The sequence below is a fragment of the Aquarana catesbeiana genome, linkage group LG08 (assembly GCF_042186555.1).
Source record: "Aquarana catesbeiana isolate 2022-GZ linkage group LG08, ASM4218655v1, whole genome shotgun sequence".
Lineage (NCBI taxonomy): Eukaryota > Metazoa > Chordata > Amphibia > Anura > Ranidae > Aquarana > Aquarana catesbeiana.
Window position 1 is genome coordinate 25,025,231 of NC_133331.1, and position 24,705 is coordinate 25,049,935.

At 43.1% G+C, this 24,705-nt stretch overlaps 1 protein-coding gene across 1 annotated transcript in view; it reads right to left on the reverse strand.

Moving 5' to 3' along the window:
* Window positions 1-890: 890 nt before the first annotated feature.
* The window catches only part of LOC141106652 (alpha-2-macroglobulin-like), a 242,068-nt gene continuing 218,253 nt past the window's right edge, over window positions 891-24,705 (reverse strand). Inside the window, exons 35-37 of the mRNA XM_073597595.1 lie at window positions 13,268-13,370; window positions 5,385-5,426; window positions 891-1,138 (exon numbers count right to left, since the gene is read on the reverse strand). Coding sequence (XP_073453696.1) covers window positions 1,113-1,138; window positions 5,385-5,426; window positions 13,268-13,370 — 171 coding nt within the window. The 3' untranslated portion in view covers window positions 891-1,112. The remainder of the gene's footprint in view (window positions 1,139-5,384; window positions 5,427-13,267; window positions 13,371-24,705) is intronic.

Sequence of the window (24,705 nt, forward strand, 5' to 3'; positions counted from 1 at the left end):
CAAAAGGGTGATGGGGTGAGGGAGACTTGCCTATCCTAATGAAGTTATTAAGCCCCTGGATTAGCAGTATTCAATCTTTGCTCTTAACTTTGATAATGTTGAGATGTGGCGTGCTAAAGTGTATCTATGTTTAAAACTTTTTTTTTTATTGTAGATAGAATGGGGAAAGGTCAGAGCCCCTGCCAGGTTTTACTGTTATCAGGGACACTTTTACAAAGATATTCCCTCATTTTCTGTTCTGAGAACATTTTTACCAGAAACAGACTGAAGGAATCTCTTGGTAAAACCTGAAAGGAGTTATGGTCCACGCTATCCAAAAGGAAAAAGAAATTGGCAGTGGATACAATATTCGGTTCTGGGAGCAGGGCATACTGGTTCTGGGAGTGGGACTATCAGTGCAAACAAGAGAATATAAATAAAGTGTCCTCAGTTTCAAAACTGTCACTGTTGCTAACTGTAAATCATACCCCAACACAAAGCGTAACTAAACCACTAACCCTTCCAATGCTTTAGAGTAGAGGATGGCACCATCTTAGCCTCTTTTTAGATCTGCAGTTTATATAATCACACACATAGGTTGGACTTGATGGACTTGTGTCTTTTTTCGAGCTCACCTACTATGTAACTACGCTCCAAAACATGTGAAATGATTTAAGGTCCGCTTTAAGCTCATCAGAAGTGACCCTTGGGGTCATATACCAAGAGTTGAGATGATTAAAAAAAAAAGATTTTATGACCTGGAGTAGAAAGTAGGAGATCTTTCCAAAATTAGTTCCTCTTGGACAGTTATCCCCAGAACAAGTGTCAGCATTCAGTTATCAATCTTTAGTGGATTTACTCTTTAACAGAATGATTGAATATAAAGTGGCTAAGTCATGAAAAGGCACACACATTGTACATATTTTTATTTCACATATCCTTATGGTAGAGAGCACATAAAGATGATCATGGACAATGACTATTTACTGGCATGTAAAAGGAGTTGGTCTGATGGAAGGAACAATAGTGAAAATCCTATTGTCTGCAGATTAAGTAACACCATTGAGATATTTGTTCCTGTGAATGCCGGACTGCAGGGACTGCTCCCGGCAACGTTCTGAGTCTTCATTTCTCTATCTTGAATTGCCAACATTTTTACCTAACAATCAAAGTCAGAATGAGAAAATTACTAGTGATGGAAAAGAATGTTTGACATCATGTATATAACTGGTTTAGTTACTGCTACCCTGTGTTTTAGACAGAACCAGGTCACACGGTCTGTAGACGTTGCAGTGTGTTCCTGAATAAATTTGCCATTTCTGCCACATTTCTTCTGTTCTGTGTAAACTTTCAGTTATGACATCTATCTAAAGAAGCCCTGTTACCAATGATTAACATATTATTAATTGTACTGAGTTAGCAATAATAGCTGGATGTGTGGGTGACTAGGCATGTGCAATTCGTTTTGATCCAAATTCATTTAACAAATTTCGGCAAATTCGGAAAATGTACGATTTAACGAAAAAAGTTTAACTAATTTTTCCGAATATTCATAAATTTGAACATTCGAAAATTCCTGAATTTGAATATTCGAAAATTCATAACTTTGTGAATTCATAAATTCGAATATTCGTAAATTCAAAATTTGAAAATCCAAAAATCGAATTTTCGGAAATTCGGAACCTCAAAAATCCGAAAATAAGAAAGAAAATTCAAAAGAACGAAAATAAGAATGAAAATTTGAATATCTGAAATACTAACTAATAATAACTTAACTATTACTAACTATTAAATTATAGGTATTGGAATTTCCTTTCAAATTTGGCTGTTAGTTGACATAACGAATACAAACGTAACCAAAGTTACGAATTATCCGAAATAGTGAATGCTGTATCTAAACGAATGGAATGCAACAAATTAATAATAATAAATAACAATAATAAAAATGTTTTATTATTATTAATTAATTACGTTCCATTTGTATAAATGCGGCATTCATTATTTCGGATAAATTTGTATTCATTACGTTGACTAACAGCCAAATTTGAAAGGAAATTCTAATACCTATAATTTAATAGTTAGTTATTATTAGTTAGTTATTTAGTTATTTAGTTAGTTATTATTTTGAATTTTCGGATTTTCTTTTTTTCAAATTTTCGTATTTTCTTTCTTATTTACGGATTTTCAAACTTTCAGATTTTCAAGTTTCAGAATTTTCGCATTTATGAATTTTTGAATTTCCAAATTTTCATATTTTCGTATTTATGAATTTACAAATTTTCAAATTTTCGAATTTACAAATTTTTGAACTTACGAATTTTTGAATTTCAATCATAACTAATGACGGCAAAAACTAAAAATCGCGGTTGGCCGGCGGACATCGAGTCTGCCGGACCCGCTGACTGGCTCCCCCCACTGGCTAATGGGAGTGCGCATGCCCACAAAAGCAAGATCCCCCGCAGACGTAGACCTACGGCGATTTGCAGGATCGTGCCACCTTGCCGCAGTATAATGACAGTGGATGGTTGGCAAGTGGTTAAAAATGATGCAAACAATTAAAAAAAAAACAGCGACAAAATGTAAAGAAAGAAGGGAATGAAGGAGTAAAAAAATAAATTAGGGTTCACTAAGGGTTAATAAGTGGGCTAAATTCTTGTATTCATAAATTAGTGTAGAGCAGAACCTGAGCTGTGAAACAGATAGCTCAAACCTGCAGATTGCACAGGAAGATCGGGGCTCTCCATGCAATCATCAGAGCTCTGTGATAGTTGGGCACTGTGGGGGGTGATTTACTAAAACTGGAGCACTCAGAATCTGGTGCAGCTGTGTATGGCAGCCACTCAACTTCTATCTTCAGCTTGTTCAATAAAGCTTTGACAATAAAACCTGGAAGCTGGTTTCTGAACCATATTTTGCAGGATCCAGTTTTAGTAAATCCCTGTGTTCTGTTTACCAGTAGAACACAGAGCTCCTGCTATAGAGTGGGTTGCTTTTACACTGACTCTGGGGGGAGAGTGCCACTGGTTACACAGGATGGACCATGATCTTGCAGTGTAACCTAGGACTGAGCTATGGGTTTTCAGCTCAGTCTTGCACAGTGCAGAAGATGGCTGGGCAATGGAGAGGCAGGAGAGGCTTCCACCCTAGTTGTGCCTCCTGCAGCATGGCACCCAAGGTGCCTCCTTTCACTGGGCAATGGAGAGGCAGGAAAGGCTTCCACCCTAGTCGTGCCTCCTGCAGCATGGCACCCAAGATGCCTCCTTTGGCTGGGCAATGGAGAGGCAGGAGAGGCTCCCACCCTAGTCGTGCCTCCTGCAGCATGCCACCCAAGGTGCTTCCTTTACCTTGGCCTGGTGCTAAATGGTGCACAGGATTTTGCTCCCTTGATAAAAGGGGGTGGGCCTTGAAAGAAAGCACCAAGACTTCACAATATATACAGCAAATCTTTTAAAATGTCACTAAGAAACTCAATTAGACTAAAGCCTCATACTCACAATCAGATTTTCGGCAGGCAATTGTGTGATGACAGACTTAAGCCTCGTACACACGATAGGACTTTCCACCAACAAAACTGTAGAATTTTGTCCGAAGGGTGTTGGCCCAAACTTGTCTTGCATACACACGATCACACAATTGTTGGCCAACAATTACGAATGTAGTGACGTAATAGACGTACTAAGTGGTTTTTCAGCTCTTTAACGCCACCCTTTGGGCTCCTTCTGCTAATTTCATGTTAGTAGAAGTTTGGTGAGTGTTGATTCGCGCTTTTCTTTTTGCGCTTTTCATTTAGGGTTTTTTAATTTGCGTTTTTCATTTTGTGCTTTTCATTTTGTTTCTGAACGGCCGTTCATCAACCAGACTTGTTGCAGAATTGGAGGAGATAACGTGTTATTTATTATTGGCCTTGGAGTTATTGCTTCGACATTATTTTTTTGGTTGAATAATGATTTGATTTGTTATATTTTCTATATTTTTCGATGCATAGAATGCACTTTTTGGTTAAGTCCTATTGGCAGATAGCATGTCTAATTTTATTTGCTTTCTTTTTTTAATGCACAATAAAAAAAATTGTGGAGAATAATACTTGGCTATGTGTTTTACTTCAAATGACAGTTTGGGAGTAGGCAATTACATAAAAAAAATACAATGTAAAATTAACAAGGGACACCAACATAGTTGTATCTTTGATCTTAAAAACTATGGGATAATGGTGTTGTGGTAACTTGCCCAAATAAAAATAAAAAATAATATTATCTCTGATATCACTAGAAAAAAAAAGCCTTTGAAAATTTATTTGCAATAACTCCATCAGTATCACCAGCAAAGCAGCTTCATTATTATCCCATTAAAGAAGAAGAGAATGTGCGCTGCATTTGAGGATTTCATAATTTGCCACGTCATGAATGTTAATTCTCCATTAGGAACGTTAGTTTACAAGACCGACCGCTTCTGGCTCGTCCTTTCTTCTGAGCATGCGTGTTTGTACTTTGGACTTTTGTCCCACAGACTTGTGTACACACGCTCAGAAAATCCGACAACAAACATTTGTCCATGGAAAATTTGAAAACCTGCTAGCCAACATTTGTTGGCGGAAAGTCCGACAACAATTGTCTGATGGAGCGTACACACAGTCAGATTTTCCACCAACAGCCTGTCATCACAAATTTCCCGTCGGAAAATTTGATCGTGTGTACAAGGCTTTAGTACGCTCCATCAGCCTGTTGTGGCAGGCTAGTAAATTTTTGGCGGACAACAGTCAGATTTTTGTATCGTCTGTACACAAGTCCATCACACAAAAGTCCAAAGTACAAACACGCATGCTCGGAGTCAATGCTCACCAAACACTACATTAGCAGAAGTTGCCCAAAGGGTGGTGCTCAAGAGCTGAAATTCCACGTAGTACGTCACTATGTTTGTGTTTTGTTGGCCGACAATTGTGTACCGTTTGTATGCAAGGAAAATTCCCAGCACACGCCCTTCGGACAAAAGTCTAACGCTTTGTTGACCAACAATCGGATCGTGTGTACAAGGCTTAAGAATTGTCACTCCACAACGGAGTGGAGCAGGGACACTTCATACATCTTTGTCACAGGTTGTCTTCTGTGCCGAAAGCTTAGGTTGTACAACTCAACACTTTTATCCACTGGTGTGATTTCTGCTAGAAGAGCTGAAGTAAAAATTGAACAGCTGCTCATACCAATCAATGATACTGTAATTTATAATAAAGCCAGGAATATGACTCAGGTTGTGGCCCAAATTTGACTCAAAATTTCCATATATCTGCTTGAATAAATCAAGTAAAAAGCTACAGAAACTTATTAGGAATTGAAATAGCCTCAGAATAACCTGATCCTGATTAAAAAAAAAAAAAAAAAACATTATTAAGATGCTAGAAAACATCTTACCAGTACTACAAGGATGATTATAGTCTGCAGCCGCACGATCATCTGCAATATAAGACAGTATTTTCCATTTCAGGTTTTCTTTTTTGGCTACAAATCAGTAACTTATTATACATTACCACAATAGCATATCAGTTTTGTTGGACTTTTCCAAAGGAAAAAAATTAAAGTGGTTGTTAACCCCCAAAAAAATAAAAAAATAAAAAAAAACCTGCAAGACAAAGTCATAATGAGCTAGTTTGCCTAGCATAATAGCTCATTATGAAATACTCACCTTAGATTGAAGCCCCCACAGAAGTCCTGGCACACTGCTCTCTATCTATAGTTATTTCTGGGTGTCGTGGGCTCCAGTGCTGTGATTGGCCGGAGCCACAAAGATGCCACTCCCGTGCCTGCGCGCGGGAGCCACCGGTAACGGCACCTCATCTGAAGCAATGGCACGAACAAGCCGTTGCTTTAGTGCACATGTGCCGATTATGTCGGCACATGCTGATACAGGGGATATCTCCTAAACCATGCAGGTTTAGGAGATTTCCATGGTAGCTACAGGTAAGTCAGTAACATAACAAGGGTAGGGCCACCTATGTTCGCATGCCATGTCACTCCTGCATGGCGTTGGGAGCAGAGCTTGCTGGGCCCTTCCGGGGTTAAATTGCGGGTCAGTCATGGCTGGAATTTCTCCTTCACTTTCATTGCACTGATACATGTCCCCTGGGGCAGAACCCGGGTCCCCATACAATTTTTTGGGCAATAACTTGTATATAAGCATTTAAAATGATCACTTTTGATTTTTCACATTCATATCCCATAGGTTTAATGGAGTTTGCACAAATTTTTTGTCTGTTCGCATGTTCTGGCGCGAACCGAACCGGGGGGTGTTCGGCTCATCCCTATTCATTGATGGTTAGTAGGTAACTGTTTTTTCTTACTATATTAGAGCATGCACTTTCAGTATGACTTGTCATTCATCATTATATCCACCTATAGGATTCATCTATTTAGATACCACCATACATTTCCTTCACTCCCTTCACTGTCCCCCAATTCCTCAGTCCATTCAGCATTGAACCAGATTGGTTCATACGTATACATCTCTTTATCATATCATATACTCATACATGTTTATCATATCATACACGTTTATCCTGCTGTTATATCATTGACTGATATACATACAATCCCTTTTTTTTGTTGATTTTTTTTCCCTCACTGCCCCCCAGTTTTCCATGCCCATATTAGTATCGAACCAGTTTGGTTCATGTATACATACACTTAAACTACACCTTATGCTGCTCTACATTCATGTTATTGGGGCAGTATCTATTGATATATATGCATTTATGTTTCAGTTAATATTCTCAATAGACATTGGGACATTTCTGGGGACACACACTGTTACCCTAGCCATGCCCCCCCTCCATTTGCGCTCTGTTGGGTTTGGTTTTTTTCCTTCCTCCTCGGCTCCCGAGCTGGACGTTTAATGCTGCCGCCTCTGAGAACTCAGCCTCTAATAGTCCGACCTAGCCGTTGGTAAGTATGGTGTCTCATCCCAAATAATCATGGAACAGAGCTAGAGTTCGAGGGAATTTTTGTGGTGCCAGTAAGAGTACAAGAAAAAATATGAATTAAAAATAAGCAATACATTTTATTATTACAAAGTTAAAAGATACACAATAAATGTTCACAATAATAACAAATATATGGTGGTCATATTGATTGAAAGGTTCAAAAGAAGAGGTGAATACATTGCACACTAGCCCATGTGCAATGTATTCACCTCTTCTTTTGAACCTATCAATCAATATGACCACCATATATTTGTTATTATTGTGAACATTTATTCTGTATCTTTTAACTTTGTAATAATAACATTTATTGCTTATTTTCAATTCATATTTTTTCTTGTACTCTTACTGGCACCGCAAAAATCACATCAACCTCTAGCTCTGTTCTATAGTGTTTTGTGTTTTAGACCCTTTTTGATCATGTGTCATTGTGCAGATACCTTTGTGGTTTATTATACTCTTTTATAGATGAACTACACACGCATCTACCCCTGATGAAGGGAGCACGGTCTTGCGAAACGCGTAGGGTTACTCATTATGCCTGTGTACATTACAAAATACATTTTATACTACCATATGTGTAATGATACTTTTTTACACTGTATGTATCAGCATATCGGCTTGGCTATCATTCATGTTGTTCATGTATGCATGTTTATGTTTATTTTTAATAAACTTTGAGACTGTATCTATTCTTGTTATGTTACTGGCTAAACGTATTCACCTCATTTAAAGTCCTGGGGTGACTTCTTGTGCTTAGCTTTGTGAATTGAGCATTGTACTATATTGAAATTGAACTTTCTTAAAGAAGAAATAAAGCCTGTTATACTCATTCTTCTTTCAACAATACGACGCCCAGGAACTCCTTCCTTAGTGTCAAAATCCTCACCTGTCATGTACAGCCTAGTGTATATTCTACAGAAGTTTGCAAACAAGCAGTATTTCTATTTATCAATGTTTTACCCATGTTCATACAACCTTCACCCAAGGCTTACCCATGGGCGAGTCTTAGTTGAAGTTTGTGTGAGACTTTGGGTGAAAACATTGATAAACAGACCATAGCATGTCTCATCAGCAAAGAAAAGCGTGTCTGCTATTAATCTATTTCTCCTTTCTAAATAAAGTTCTACTTTGACTGTGACAAACATGAAAAACAGGCACACAAAAGGTGCCTTTATAAATAGTGACATACATTACAAAGTACTCCAGGAGACCTGATGCCTAGAATGCTCTGCTATAAAAATTTCAACCAGCTCTCATAGCCCATACCCTCATCCCACCTATGAAGAGAGTAAAAATCCGGCACCAGGACATCTCAACATTAAAAACTGATATCTTTATTTAATCCATCAAACCATGAAAATAAATCAATTCCTAAAAATTGTAGGAATCTGAAACACATCCATTTTCCGGAATTGATTCCTTTTTATGGTGGTTGGATGGAATAAATAAAGATATCAATTTTACTGCCAAGATGTCCTGGTGCTGGATTTTGGACGTTCAGTACTACACAAGTCTAGACACAGATATATTGATCTCATCCTGTCTATCCTTATGGGATTTTGGGGTTTTAGCACTTCCATTATTGCTCATTAGAGATGGGCCGAACACCCCCCTGTTCTGTTCACAGCAGAAGTCCCAAACAGGGGAAAAGTTCTGCCCATAACCACAAACTCTATTGAAGTCTATGGGAGCTGAACTTGAGAAATCAGATGCCCATTTTGAAGGTTTATATGCAAGTAATTGGCCATAAAAGGAGCAGTGAAACAATAAAATTGAAAAATTCCTTTAAATATAGTGCCTGGTGGGGGGGTTCCCTTAGTCTGCCTGTAAAGTGGAGCATCTGTAGCATGTAAAGAACATGCTACAGAAAAAATTACATTTCTAAAGAATAAAAAACAAGAAGTCAAATCACATATAAATTGACTCGCGGTTGCAATTGCCGAAACCTGGATATTAAAAAAAAAAAAAAAAAAAAAACGTCGTGTGGTCCCCTCCCCCCAGTCCATACCAGACCCTCTGTACTGTTTTTTATATATTTTGACACTTTTTTGGTGAATGGGTAGGGGTACTATGTACCCCATACTCATTAACATGGGGGAGGTCTGGGGGCTCAGATTTATTAAAGGGGGTTTCCAGATTTCGATAAGCCCCCTGTCCACAGACAAACCTGATTTCTTTTTATGAAGAGGAAAGTAAAACCTTGGACAGAGGGGTGGCTGTGGATGTGGTATACTTGGATTTTGCAAAAGCGTTCAACACAGTTCCCCACACACGGCTCATGTATAAGGTAAAGTCTACAGGCTTGAAAATATCAGTTTGTAAATGGATAGAAAACTGGCTAAAAGACAGAATTCAGAGAGTAGTGGTTAATGATTCTTACTCTGAATGGTCTAAGGTTATCAGTGGTGTACCCCAAGGTTCAGGGCTGGGACCCTTACTTTTTAATAACTTTATAAATGATATAGGGACTGGGATCAAAAGTAACATTTCTGTCTTTGCAGATGACACCAAGCTATGCAGTGTAATAACGTCCTTACAGGATGTCTCCAATTTACAAGCCGACCTCAATGCACTGTCTGATTGGGCGACTATGTGGCAGATGAGGTTTAATGTTGATAAATGTAAAGTTATGCACTTGGGGGCTAATAATATGCATGCATCAAACATGCTAGGGGTGTACAACTGGGTGAATCTGTGGTGAAGAAGGATCTGGGGGTTTTGGTAGATCATAAGCTCAATAATAGCATGCAATGCCAAGCTGCGGTTTCCAAAGCGAGCAAAGTCCTTTCTTGTATTAAGAGAGGTATGGACTCTAGAGAGAGAGATATAATTTTGCCCCTCTCAAATCATTAGTAAGACCTCATCTGGAATATGCAGTTCAGTTTTGGGCACCAGTTCTCAAAAAGGATATCGGGGAACTGGAGAAAGTGCAGAGAAGGGCAACTAAACTGATAAGAGGCATGGAGGAGCTCAGCTATGAGGAGAGATTAGAGGAACTGAATTTATTCCCTCTTGAGAAGAGGAGAATAAGGGGGGATATGATCAACATGTTCAAATATATAAGGGGTCCATATAGTGATCTTGGTGTTGAGTTATTCTCTTTACGGTCAACCCAGAGGACACAGGGGCACTCTTTACGTCTAGAGGAAAAGAGATTTCATCTCCAAATACGCAAAGGTTTCTTCACAGTAAGAGCTGTGAAAATGTGGAATAGACTCCCGACAGAGGTGGTTCTGGCCAGCTCAGTAGATTTCTTTAAGAAAGGCCTGGATACTTTCCTAAATGTACATAATATAACTGGATACTGACATTTATAGGTAAAGTTGATCTAGGGAAAATCGGATTGCCTCTTGGGGGATCAGGAAGGAATTTTTTCCCCTGCTGTAGAAAATTGGAGCATGCTCTGCTAGGGTTTTTTGCCTTCCTCTGGATCAACTGAGGGTATACAATTGGGTATATTGGATTGTACCATATTTTTTATTTTATTTATTGTTTTTAAGGTTGAACTGGATGGACTTGTGTCTTTTTTCAACCTGACTAACTATGTAACTATGTAACAGACCCCTACCACCACAGCCCAGGGTTGTGTGGAAGAGACTCTTGTCCCCATCAACACACGGACAAGGCACCTCAGGGTGGGGGGGCAGAGCCTGCCCTGCCCCAAAGGACCCCCCCCATGTTAAGGGCATGTGGCCTGGTATGGTTTAGGAGGGGACGCTTGCTCATGACCCCCTTTCCTGGCCTGCCAGGCTGCATACTCAGATAAAGGTCTGGTATGGATTGGGGGGGGCACACCGTTTTTTTTAAATATTTTTTTACTGGCAATGTTTTTTTTTTTTTATACAGCTTTCAGCGGGAAAGCCCATTGACAGCTGATGACTTATCAGTTCTTAAGGACTCTGCGCCCAGCTTCCCAGCCCCACTCCTTAACAACCAGCTTTTACTGTGCCCTGATTGGGCAAAGCTTTGCTAAATCATGACGTAGATTGCACTGTGCCGAACTTATGCTCCGGCCAAACCAATCGCCCAACACTATTGCTCATCCCACCTACAGACACTTTTCAGATTTATTTGTAAAGAAAATTGAAAACCATTTATTATTTTCCTTCCACTCCACAATTATGTGCCACTTTGTGTTGGTCTATCACATAAAATCCCAATAAAATACATTTATATTTTTGGTTGCAACATGACAAAATGTGGAAAATTTCAAGGGGTATGAATACTTTTTCAAGGCACTGTACATCTCATTGTTGGTGAGGTCGCCCACCATTGCTACAGTATAACGACTGGAAAGTGAGAAAGGGCAGCTCCCAACTGCAGGAAATGGATAAACAGCCAATGGCACACTCTCAATTTTGGGGATCCTATGGTGCTCTTCTTGGTGCTCAGCCACTATTGCATGCAACTTCTACCTGCTCTTCATATCTGATGACAGCTTAACAGGTTCACTTAAAGAATAGAAGCACTACAGAAGAATAATCGGTCTAATTAAAAAAAAAATCAGAAACAGAATAAATGTAAGGTGCTAGACTCCGAACTTTCTTCCTCCAAATACGGCATGGTAGAAGAACTTGATGAGTTGCATTCAGCACCACATAAAATCAAACAATAGAGTGCCAAACAATAATCTCACAAGTTCTTATCTTTTGTTGTTGATAGCCATGTGAGAACAGGAAGAAAAATGAACAAATCAATTTTCTTCCTGTTATTACATAGGCACTCTGTTTTTTTAGTTTACATAATTTATCTATTTTTTTTAAAGTCATTGTCATAGTTTGTCTTAGGAATCAACAAGCTCCTTGCATTCGTTAGGAAACCTGCAAGAGTACAAACTGTAATTTAAGATACCATCATACTCCATAAGCAACAATTCCAATTCAAATCCATTCAAGTGCAACTCAAGCCATTTTTTCTATTTTTGGATGGTATCAAGTGGGGTTACAATCCCGATCAGAATCATGTTCCTGTCTGTGACCCCACTGAGGAGTTTTTTTTTCTCTATTTTTGGGGGATATGTAAAGTTTTAGAGTTGTCACTGCAGCAAGAGCAAAGGGGACACCTGTTCCAATGACAACTGTCAAAATCAGTCCTCTTCCTTCTTGAGTCTCTGAAACAGACATCAGTAAAACCCTGACAGAGGTTATAATCATTTCCTTCTCATTTTGGATGAAGTTCCACTTTAAACAGTTATGCAGCATCAGAATCGGTACCCCCCTTGGCACCTCAAACCCCCCCTCACTGTCTGTCGGTACCACCGGCACTTACTGTACCCCATCTAGGTGGTGGGCACATCGGGCAGCAGCGGGGATCGGGCATCAGTGGGCACATTATACAGCAGTGGGGATCCGGGGCATCAGCAGATATCAGGCTGTGGCGGGCATCGGCTCCCGTGTCTTCTCCTTCTCGCTTCAACCGTGCATCTCATCCCCTCCTCCTAGGCATCCAATAGGATCGCCTGTCCTTTCAGCCAATTGGGTGACGGTATCATTCGCTGTTGCAACACACCTGGGTGGGCTCCAGATGCAATGCTCTGCACCCCAATCCCACTCTATTTTGAAACCTATTAAAGCCTCTGGCTCTAATCAGGTCCTTTAAAAAACACACCCCGCCATAGGAATTCATGCACCCAGCGTCCTGAAAGGGGCCAGGCGCATGGATGGGGAGGGCTGCGCCCGTGTGCCCACAATGGATGGGCCACCCTTGGGTCTAAGGCTGCATTAACACTTCAGCATTTTGAATCGTGGGGCAGATTTGCCACAAATCTTCCCGCGATTTGAAAGAGCTGATGTGTGAATGGCAAATCGTAGGACTTGCATTTGACATGCCATTCATTTTAATGACACTTCAAATTGGGGCGCAGGGTCTGGCGCAATAAATTCGCTCTGCATTCGCGGCAACACGCATCGCGGGGAAGCATGTCGCCCAAAAAAAGTCCAGGAGCTACTTTTGGGGCGACATGCTTCCCGAAATGTGTATTGCCACAATTGCAGCGCAATTTATCACGCGGCAATCACGGCAGACTAGATTTGAGGTCTCATTCAAATGAATGGCATGTCAATTGCGAGTCCCGCGATTTGCCATTCACACATCAGCGCAGTGTAAATGCAGCCTAATAAGTCTGAAGATACAAAAAGAATGACACGGATAAACTGCTAGTGGTGCAAAATATGAGGTAGGTGTTTGGAGCGCGGTAAAACAGCTGCAAGTGTTAACAAGCCCTTAGGGTTTAAATATATGTTATTTAAATGTTTTGTTTTTTTTGGCGATAGTGAGATGTTACATTGTATCCTGCACATAACATGTAAAGGGCATTACCTGTTTCATAGTAGTCGTACACTTCTATTGTAGCTGGTCTCAGGCCTTTGACCTCAATGTCCTGTTCCACCATGAAGGATAGATGTTTGTCCTGGGAGTCCAACTAGAAAAGGAAGGCCAATCATAGAATGCATAAATGTAAAATTCAAACTAGTGATAGGAGCAGTAGTAGTGTTACTAACAGGGTTTTTGCTTTCTCAGCAAATAGGTCCAGGAACTCAACCATAACTTCCCAAACACACACACACACACACTCCAAACCACATCACATGGGTGTGTCACATCAGTGGGTGTGGTCAAATTTCACTAACAGTGGGAGTATACCAAGTACAGAGTTGGGGGAGTTACACACAGAGTGCAGAGTTTGGGGGTGTGCTATATACATAGTGTACAGTTCCGGGGTGCGCTGCATTGAGTGCAGAGTTCAGCATTCTTCCACATCTCGCTTTCATTCCTATTCAGCTCTGACCTCTGCATGCAACCCCCCTCCACTGCCCCCATCTTCTCCTCTCCTTACAAAACGCCACCATCTTCCTCATGTCTTCATTTTGTTGCTGTATTAAGCTGAAGCTGAAGCACCCAGCTGGCTCTAGTACCTCTCGCACACTGTAGGTGGCTCCACCTCTTACTTGCAGGGAGAGCCTCCAGTAGGGGTGTCGGCATCCGCACTGTACCCTGGGCACCTACATCTCTGTTGTCCCCATCCTGCACTGAGCCACTCAGGGGAACAGATTATTGGGAGATGAGCTGTCACTTGTTAACACAAAACCAGACCCATGATTACAAGTGAAAGTGGTTTGCAGGAAGCAGAAAGCCTGAGCCTAAGGTGGAGGAACTGAGTTCCACCAAGTTCCAGCTGAAAAAAAGCCCTGGTTACTAATACGTTTTGATGCAGTCCAGTTAATTTTTCCCCTTCTTTTCTCTTAACTTTAAATGAGGACATGTGTGTTCCAGTGCATTTTTGATGTGTTTGAGGGCCAGTTCACACCATAGAAATGTGGTCCCGGTACGTTCCAAATGCTTTTCTGCATGCATGTTTTTAATGTGTTTTTGATGCGCCCCAGTGTGTTTTTTATGTGTTTTTGATGCAGTCCAGTGCATTTTCCCCCTCTTTTTTAACATTAAATAAGGACATGTGCATTCCAGTGTGTTTTTGTGCATTTATTTGTGTTCCAGTGCATTTTTTATGCATTTAGGTGTGTTCCTGAGCATTCCAGTGCGTTTTTGATGCGTTTTATAGCGTTCCAATACAGTCCAGTGCAGGAAAAAAGCAGCATGTTCTACTTTTTTTCTGGAACTGGAACCACTGGAACTGCAAGCACTGGTGTCAACTATGTCATTGAAAACCATATAACCTACTTTCCATGTGTTTTTGATGCAGAAAAAAAAACGCACTGGACTGCATGTGGTGTGAACTGACCGTAATAAAATAAAGACCTTCAACAAACTATTTGTATAAACATATATTACTGTCTGTGCTAATGGTCTTTTGTTTGCACCAGATGCAATCATGAGATAAAGCCCCTTGCACACACAATAATATGTTACTCATGAAAGCCCAGGTGATGTCCAGAGCTCTGAAAGAGCTGATGCGTCAACTGATCTTATGATCAGATATTTTGAATAAAAATAAAGATTCTTTAGGAGCAGCAACTGGTGTGCAGATCATCTCTCTGCGTTGTCCAGAGCTCTCCCAGAAATAATGGATGCATGTGTGATAGCTCTGGATCTATAAAAGTGCATGGATACACAGTAAAGTGACTTTACCTTCAAAGAAGCAAATGTATGATTAAAATATAGTTTGCGTGGACCCTGTTCTGGTCCTAGGCTTATACATCTCTAATAACGACAAAGGGAGTTCTCAGCAGATGATACATTTTTGGATGTGCACAGAGGAGCACCTAATACAAAAGTTCATCACATTTGAAGGACTCTTTTTTGAAGGACTCTGTAGGTAAAATGTAATGGTTAAGAGCATCAAATACAACCAATGCATTTTGTGGGGAAAATGCCTCCCCATTCTTCAGGGCTTGAGCAGTCGATGTTAATAAAATAACAACAAAAGAATCCTAAATAATGTCAGAAACATCTCAAACCGATGTCAAAATGATGTATTCCACACAAGCCTGAAGTCCATCAACATGTGCTGTCAGGAAATGCTAGCCTTCAGTGCCTCCAGAAGATGCTAGCCTTCAGTGCCTCCAGAAGATGCTAGCCTTCAGTGCCTCCAGAAGATGCTAGCCTTCAGAGCCTCCAGGAAATGCTAGCCTTCAGCGCCTCCAGGAGATGCTAGCCTTCAGCGCCTCCAGGAGATGCTAGCCTTCAGCGCCTCCAGGAGATGTTAGCCTTCAGCGCCTCCAGGAGATGCAAGCCTTCGGTGCCTGCAGAAGATACAATCCTTCGGTGCCTCCAGAAAATGCTAGCCTTCAGCTCCTCCAGGAGATGCTAGTCTTCATCAAGCCTTAACACACGTCATCAGTCTATTCTGTTTTGATTTTGTTAACATCGATTGCTCAAGCCCTGAAGAAAAGAAGGAGGCTTTTTTTTCCCCACCTAAACATGTTGGCTGTATTTGACTCTTTTAACCATGCAGTTTTTCAAAGAATCCTTCAAGTGTGATGAATTTTTGCACCAGGTGATCCTCCATAGACGTCCAAAAAAATCTTTTATTTGTAAGTGGGCTCCATTCACAAAGCTGCATCTTATCACATCCGAGAATGCAGTAAGATACCGCACAGCATTTCTCAAAAACGTTTTTTGCCATTCATTATGAAGTCATGCATTATTTTAGTAGTGAAAGCTTACAGTAATTTACCACCGGCAGTAGCCTGCGTCCTTAACCACTTCAGCCCCTGAGGATTTGGCTGCTCAATGACCGGGCCATTTTTTGCGATTCGGCACTGCGTCGCTTTAACTGACAATTGCGCAGTCGTGCGACGTTGTACCCAAACAAAATTCACGTTCTTTTTTTTCCACAAATAGAGCTTTCTTTTGGTGGTATTTGATCATCTCTGCAATTTTTATTTTTTACGCTATAAACAAAAAAAGTGCGACAATTTTGACAAAAAACAATATTTTTTACTTTTTGCTGTAATAAATATCCCCCAAAAATATATATAAAAAACAATTTTTTCCTCAGTTTAGGCCGATATGTATTCTTCTACATATTTTTGGTAAAAAAAAAAAATCGCAAAAAGCGTATATTGATTGGTTTGCGCAAAATTTATAGCGTCTACAAAATAGGGGATAGATTTATGGCATTTTTATTATTATTTTTTTAATTAGTAATGGTGGTGATCTGCAATTTTTATCATTACTGCGACATTATGGCAGACACATCGGGCATTTTTTACACTATTTTGGGACCATTTTCATTTATACAGCGATCACTGCTATAAAAATGCACTGATTACTGTGTAAATGACACTGGCAATGAAGGGGTTAACCACTAGGGGGTGGTGAAGGGGTTAAGTGTGTCCTAGGTCCACAGGTACGCCCATTTGTCCAGCCGCGCCATTCTGATGACGTAAATGTACATGCGGCGGTTGGCAAGCGGTTAACAAACGCTGTAAATAGCTGGTTGCTAAGGAGCGAGCTGCAGCTGGCATGCTTAACCAGTAAACAAAATGGTTGTTAAGGAGCGAAAATAGAATTGCTGGCAATGAAAAATAAAAGGATAAAACAGTGTGAAGTCCCCACGTCCCCCAATCCATACCAGGCCCTTCAGGTCTGTCAATGGATTTTTGAGGGTTCTGTCCTGGGACCAATCCTGTTTTATTTATTTATAAATGATCTGGAGGATGGGTTAAACAGCTCAATCTCAGTATTTGCAGATGATACTAAGCTAAGCATGGCAATAATTTCTACTCAGGATTAGGGATGAGCTTCGTGTTCGAGTCGAACCCATGTTCGACTCGAACATCGGCTGTTCGGTCGTTCGCCGAATTGCGAACGATATGGGCCGTTCGCGCCAAATTCGTGTGGCGCGTCACGGCCCATAATTCACTGCGGCATCGCAGTGCATTGCTGGCTGATGATTGGCCAAGCATGCACTATGACCCGCATGCTTGGCCAATCACAGCGCCGTCAGTAGAGAGAGCTGTAATTGGCCAAAGCCAGGGTGGCTTTGGCCAATTATGGCTCAGGGGATTTAGTACACGCCCCACACTATATAAGGCCGCCTGCACGGCGGCCCTGTGTAGTGTGTGTTCCGGTGTGCTAAGAGATAGAGAGAGAGAGAGACAGTGTCATTTGATTTGAGTTAGATAGATTAGGCAGGACAGTCAGTCAGTTAGCTGCACTTACAGTGTATTGTGTATATATATGCATCCCAGGTGTTGCATATATATATATATACACTGTATTCAGTTTAGCTAGATCCGTTCCTGTTATCTTCTATCTAGACTATTTACATTTAGTGCAGTGCGTCCTGCTCACAGTGTTCAGCTAGATCCGTTCCTGTTATTTACATTTAGTGCAGTGCGTCCTGCTCACAGTGTTCAGCTAGATCCGTTCCTGTTATTTACATTTAGTGCAGTGCGTCCTGCTCACAGTGTTCAACTAGATCCGTTCCTGCCATTTACATTTAGTGCAGTGTGTCCTGCTCACAGTGTTCAGCTAGATCCGTTCCTGCTATTTACATTTAGTGCAGTGCGTCCTGCTCACAGTGTTCAGCTAGATCCGTTCCTGCTATTTACATTTAGTGCAGTGCGTCCTGCTCACAGTGTTCAGCTAGATCCGTTCCTGTTATTTACATTTAGTGCAGTGCGTCCTGCTCACAGTGTTCATCTAGATCCGTTCCTGCCATTTACATTTAGTGCAGTGCGTCTTGCTCACAGTGTTCAGCTAGATCCGTTCCTGCAATTTACATTTAGTGCAGTGCGTCCTGCTCACAGTGTTCAGCTAGATCCGTTCCTGCTATTTACATTTAGTGCAGTGCGTCCTGCTCACAGTGTTCAGCTAGATCCGTTCCTGTTATTTACATTTAGTGCAGTGCGTCCTGCTCACAGTGTTCAGCTAGATCCGTTCCTGCTATTTACATTTAGTGCAGTGCGTCCTGCTCACAGTGTTCAGCTAGATCCGTTCCTGCTATTTACATTTAGTGCAGTGCGTCCTGCTCACAGTGTTCAGCTAGATCCGTTCCTGTTATTTACATTTAGTGCAGTGCGTCCTGCTCACAGTGTTCAGCTAGATCCGTTCCTGCTATTTACATTTAGTGCAGTGCGTCCTGCTCACAGTGTTCAGCTAGATCCGTTCCTGTTATTTACATTTAGTGCAGTGCGTCCTGCTCACAGTGTTCAGCTAGATCCGTTCCTGCTATTTACATTTAGTGCGGTGCGTCCTGCTCACAGTGTTCAGCTAGATCCGTTCCTGCTATTTACATTTAGTGCAGTGCGTCCTGCTCACAGTGTTCAGCTAGATCCGTTCCTGCCATTTACATTTAGTGCAGTGCGTCCTGCTCACAGTGTTCAGCTAGATCCGTTCCTGTTATCTTCTAGACTATTTACATTTAGTGCAGTGCGTCCTGCTCACAGTGTTCAGCTAGATCCGTTCCTGCTATTTACATTTAGTGCAGTGCGTCCTGCTCACAGTGTTCAGCTAGATCCGTTCCTGTTATCTTCCTACTGACAGGCAGGCTTGTCTGGTTACAGTATATAAAGCTACCTGAAGAAAATTACAGGTGTTCTATCCCAGCTTAGTGCAGCTACAGGCCATTAGTATGTCTGGAAGGCCAAGAAGGAGAGGCAGACAGTCACAAGCCAATAAGAGAGGGCAAACAGGCTCTGTGTCTAGTGCTGGTCGTGGAGACGGTGCATCCTCATCAGCACGTGGCCATGGGACACGCTTGGCCTTTTTTTCGGCAGCTGGCCGTGTTGAGCCGCAACATGCGGAAGACTTGGTCGAGTGGATGACCAAGCCGTCCTCATCCTCCTCATCCTCTCTCACCCATGCCCAGGGTGCTTTGTCTGGCAAAGCAGCGGCCTCTTCCCTCAGCTCAATGTCATCGGTGACTCCTTCCCTAGCTCCACCATGTCCTCATGAGGATTCCCTCGAACTGTTTGACCACAGTGTTGGGTACATGCTCCAGGAGGATGCCCAGCGTTTGGAAGGCTCTGATGATGATACTGAGCTCGATGAAGGCAGTAACATGAGCACGGACAGAGGGGGTGCCCAAGAAGGACAGCAATCTGGCAGTCATGCTCCCCCTGCTGCAGCATACTGCCAGGTTTGCTCCAGTGATGAGGAGGGAGGGGATGATGAGGTCACTGACTCAACGTGGGTGCCTGATAGGAGAGAGGAGGAGGAGGAGGAGGAGGCGGCACATCACCAACGAGGCAGGATGCCCTCCAGGGGCCAGCCTAAGGGCAGCACCTTGACTGCATCACACCCCAAAGCTCCACATGTGCAGGGCGCTGCAGTCTCTGCGCGTTATTCAAAAAGTTCTTTGGTGTGGGCCTTTTTTGAGACGAGTGCATCAGATCGCACCGCTGCTATTTGCAACATATGTCTCAAGCGTATCTCGCGTGGCCAAAACATCTCCCGCTTGGGTACCACATGCTTGACCAGACATATGTTGACCTGCCATGCAGTTCGTTGGCAAGCGTATCTAAAAGACCCACACCAAAGAACAAAGAGGATCTCTCCTTGCTCCTCATCAGCTGAGATTTCCAACCCCACTAGACCTTCAGTCCTCTCTGAGACCTGCAGTGAGAGGAATGAAGGTGTAGAATTAGGTGTGTCACAGCCAAGTACTTGTGGGCAATCTGCTTTTGGTACACCGACGTCAGATTGTACCAGGCAAATTTCCCTGCCCCAGCTGCTGCACCGCCGAAAGAAGTTTGCTCCCAACCATCCACATGCCCAGCGGTTGAATGCTAGCTTGGCAAAATTGCTAGCACTTCAATTGCTGCCTTTTCAGTTGGTAGACTCTGCCCCCTTCCGTGAGTTTGTGGAATGTGCGGTTCCTCAGTGGCAGGTACCCAAATGCCACTTTTTCTCACGGAAGGCGATTCTGGCTCTCTACCGGCATGTGGAAGGCAATGTCCATGCCTCGCTGGACAGGGCGGTCAGCGGTAAGGTGCATATTACCGCCGACTCATGGTCCAGCAGGCATGGACAGGGATGTTACCTAAGTTTCACGGCGCATTGGGTGACTCTGCTGGCAGCTGGGAAGGATGCAGGACAAGGTGCGGTAGTGTTGGAGGTTGTTCCGCCACCACGCCTCCAAAATGCTGATTGTGACACACCTCTCTCCTCCACCCCCTCCTCTTCTTCTTCCTCCATGGCCTCTTCCTCGGAACCAGCGGTGCTCCGTAGGCGTTCAAGGGGCTACGCAAGTACGCAGGCCAAAAGATGCCATGCGGTGCTTGAGCTGGTGTGCTTGGGGGACAGGAGCCACACTGGGGCAGAGGTTCTGTCAGCTCTGCAGGGGCAGGTTCAGAGGTGGTTGACGCCACGCCAACTTAAGGCAGGAATGGTGGTTTGCGACAATGGCACCAACCTCCTCTCTGCCCTCCGACAGGGACAAATGACCCATGTGCCCTGTTTGGCTCACGTCCTTAACTTGGTGGTGCAGCGGTTCTTGGGCAGGTACCCGGGCTTACAGGATGTCCTGAGGCAGGCCAGGAAAGTCTGTGTGCATTTCCGCCGGTCATATAATGCCAGTGCTCGGCTGACGGACCTCCAAAAGGAGTTTAACCTGCCCAAGAACCGCCTAATCTGTGACATGCCCACCAGGTGGAACTCAACGTTGGCCATGCTGCAGCGGCTGCACACGCAGCAGAGGGCCATCAATGAGTACCTGTGCGACTATGGCACCAGGACAGGGTCAGGGGAGCTTGGTTTTTTTCCCCACACCAGTGGGCCATGATCAGAGATGCATGCACTGTCCTGTCACCATTCGAGGAGGCCACGAGGATGGTGAGCACTGACAGTGCGTGCATCAGTGACACTGTCCCCCTTGTCCACCTGTTGGAGCACACGCTGCGTGGAATAATGGACAGGGCACTTGAGGCAGAACAGAGGCAGGAAGAGGAGGAATTCCCTAGCTCTCAAGGCCCCCTTTATCCAGACAGTGTTCCTGCGTGCCCGCCGATCACACAGGAAGAGGACGAGGAAGAGGAGGAAGATTGTGTCAGTATGGAGGTGGAGCCTGGCACTCAGCATCAGCAGCAGTCTTTAAGGGATCAGTCCCAAGGAACACATGGACTTGTACGTGGCTGGGAGGAGGTGGCTGCGGACGTTGTTGTCCTTAGTGACCCAGAGGACTCCGGACCGAATGCCTCAGCAAACCTACGCTGCATGGCCTCCCTGATCCTGCAAAGCCTGAGTAAGGATCCTCGTATTCGTGGTATCAAGGAGAAGGACCAATACTGGCTGGCAACCCTCCTTGATCCACGTTACAAAGGTAAGGTTGCGGACCTTATCTTGCCATCGCAGAGGGAGCAGAGGATGAAACATCTTCGGGAGGCCTTGCAGAAAGGTCTGTGCAACGCGTTCCCAGAGACTGGGAGGTTACAAACTCCTGTTTCTGGACAACGTGTTGCTGAGGCTTCGGTCAGTCAAAGAAGGAGCGGTGGAGAAGGTGGCCGTCTGACCGATGCGTTCAGACAATTTTTTGGTCCGCAGCCCCAAGGTATGATCGGTTCCAGCAACCATCGCCAGCGTCTGTTTTACATGGTGCAGGAATACCTAGGGGCAAGATCAGACTTGGACACCTTTCCCACCGAAAATCCTCTGGGTTACTGGGTCTTGAGGATGGATCACTGGCCAGAGCTTGCACAGTATGCAATTGAGCTACTGGCCTGTCCTGCATCCAGCGTTCTTTCGGAACGCACATTCAGTGCTGCTGGAGGCGTGGTAACCGATCACAGGGTGCGTCTGTCCACCGACTCGGTCGATCGGCTGACCTTCATAAAAATGAATCAGTCTTGGATCACCACCAGCTACCAAGCACCTGATGCAGATGTAACCGAATAATTTTTTTTGAAATCTCAGATCCCTTCAAAGACTGCCTATGCTGATGCTGAGTGACTATCCCTGAGTAATTATCCTCTTCCTCCTCAATCATCACGCTGATAGCTTGTAAGAACATTTTTGGTTCTGGGCGCCACCACCAGTGCCTAAGGCACAATTTTTCAGCCCCTGTTTAACAGGGGCGTGTAATTACAATTTTTGATGTAATACTTTGCAGCAGGGCTTGTTCCTGCATTCCAACTAGAGTGTCTGTGAGGGGTTGCAGTGTTGTGGCACCAGCACCAGTGCCTAAGGCCCAATTTTTCTGCCCCTGTCTAACAGGGGCGTGTAATTACAATTTTTGATGCAATACTTTGCAGCAGGGCTCGTTCCTGCGTTCCAACTAGAGTGTCTGTGAGGGGTTGCAGTGTTGTGGCACCAGCACCAGTGCCTAAGGCCTAATTTTTCAGCTCCTGTTCAACAGGGGCATATAATTACAACTCTTGATCTAATATTTCACAGCAGGGCCCTGTGAGGGCTTACAGTGTTGTGGCCACAGCAACACCTAAGGCCCAAATTTCTGCTGAGTATATAAGGCAGGACCCTACTTTCAAACATCTAACTTACAAACGACTCCTACTTGCAAACGGAAGGAGACAACAGGAAGTGAGATGAAATCTACCCCTAGGAAGGGAAATTCTCTCCTGTAAGAGTTAATATGGGAAAACAATTTCTCCTTTCCACTGATGCTTTCCAATCCTTGTTCCACAAAAAAACCCAAATTTTCAAAAAACATTTTTCATTGGGACAAAAAAGTGAGGTGAAATCTTCTGAAGAGGAGGAAAGACAGCAAAACAAATGTCACAGGGGTGATAACCCTTCCTTATGTTTTCCAAAAAGCTTAGAAAAGATTTTTTGGCTGAAGCTAAACACGTTAAAAATGTTCAAAATTACAAACAGATTCTACTTAACAACAAACCTACAGTCCCTGTCTTGTTTGCACCGCCTGTATACTGCTGTTCAGAGTATATAGGGCCTGGTGGCCCCACACCTTTCCTTATTTTAATTTGGGTGCGGGGTTCCCCTTAATATCCATACAAGACCCAAAGGGCCTGGTAATGGACTGGGGGGTACCCATGCCGTTTGTCTCACTGATTTTCATCCATATTGCCATGACCCGACATGACATTAAACCCGCAAGCAGTTTTAAATGAGATTTTTTCCTTTAAAAATGACATTTGGTGCAGGGACTGTTCTAAACATGGGAAACACGCGTCACTTTACAGGCATACTATAGACACCCCTCAGGTACGATATTTAAAGGAATATTTCACTTTTTTTTTTTTTACTTTAAGCATCATTAAAATCACTGCTCCCGAAAAAACGGCCGTTTTTAAAAGTTTTTTTTGCATTGATACATGTCCCCTGGGGTAGGACCCGGGTCCCCAAACCCTTTGTAGGACAATACCATGCAAATTAGCCTTTAAAATGAGCACTTTTGATTTTGAACGTTCGAGTCCCATAGACGTCAATGGGGTTCTAACGTTCGTGCGAACTTTCGGTCCGTTCGCGGGTTCTGGTGCGAACCGAACCGGGGGGTGTTCGGCTCATCCCTACTCAGGATGTGGAAACCTTTCAAGAAGACCTAAACAAATTAATGGGGTGGGCAACTACATGGCAAATTAGGCTTATTGTTGAAAAAGGTAAAGTATTGCATTTGGGTGCCAAAAATATGAATTAAATTTACTCGCTAGGAGGAGAACCTCTGAGGGAATCTAGGATGGAAAAGGACCTGGGGGTCCTAGTAGATGCTCAGCAATGGCATGCAATTCCAGGCTGCTGCAAGCAAAGCCAACAGAATATTGGCATGCATTAAAAAGGGGATTCAATCAGGAGATGAAAAGATAATTCTCCTGCTCTACAAGACTCTGGTCCAGCCGCACCTGGAGTATGCTGTCCAGTTCTGAGCACCAGTTCTCAGGAAGGATGTACTAGAAATGGAGAGAGTCCAGAGAAGAGCAACAAAGCTAATTAAGGGTCTGGTGGACCTCAGCTATGGGGAAAGACTACAAGCATTGAACTTATTCTCTCTGGAGAGGAGACACTTGAGGGGGGATATGATATCAATGTACAAATACCCTACCGGTGACTAGGGATGAGCCGAACACCCCCCGGTTCGGTCCGCACCAAAACCTGCGAATGGACCGAAAATTTGCACGAACTTTAGAACCCTATTGAAGTCTATGGGACTCGAACGTTCAAAATCAAAAGTGCTCATTTTAAAGGCTAATTTGCATGGTATTGTCCTAAAAAGGGTTTGGGGACCCGGGTCCTGCCCCAGGGGACATGTATCAATACAAAAAAAGTTTTAAAAATGGACGTTTTTTCGGGAGCAGTGATTTTTTTTTTTTTTAAATCTTTTTTATTGAAGGTTTTACAAGAAAATAATTCACAATATTATACCATGCAAGGTATTTTCAAAA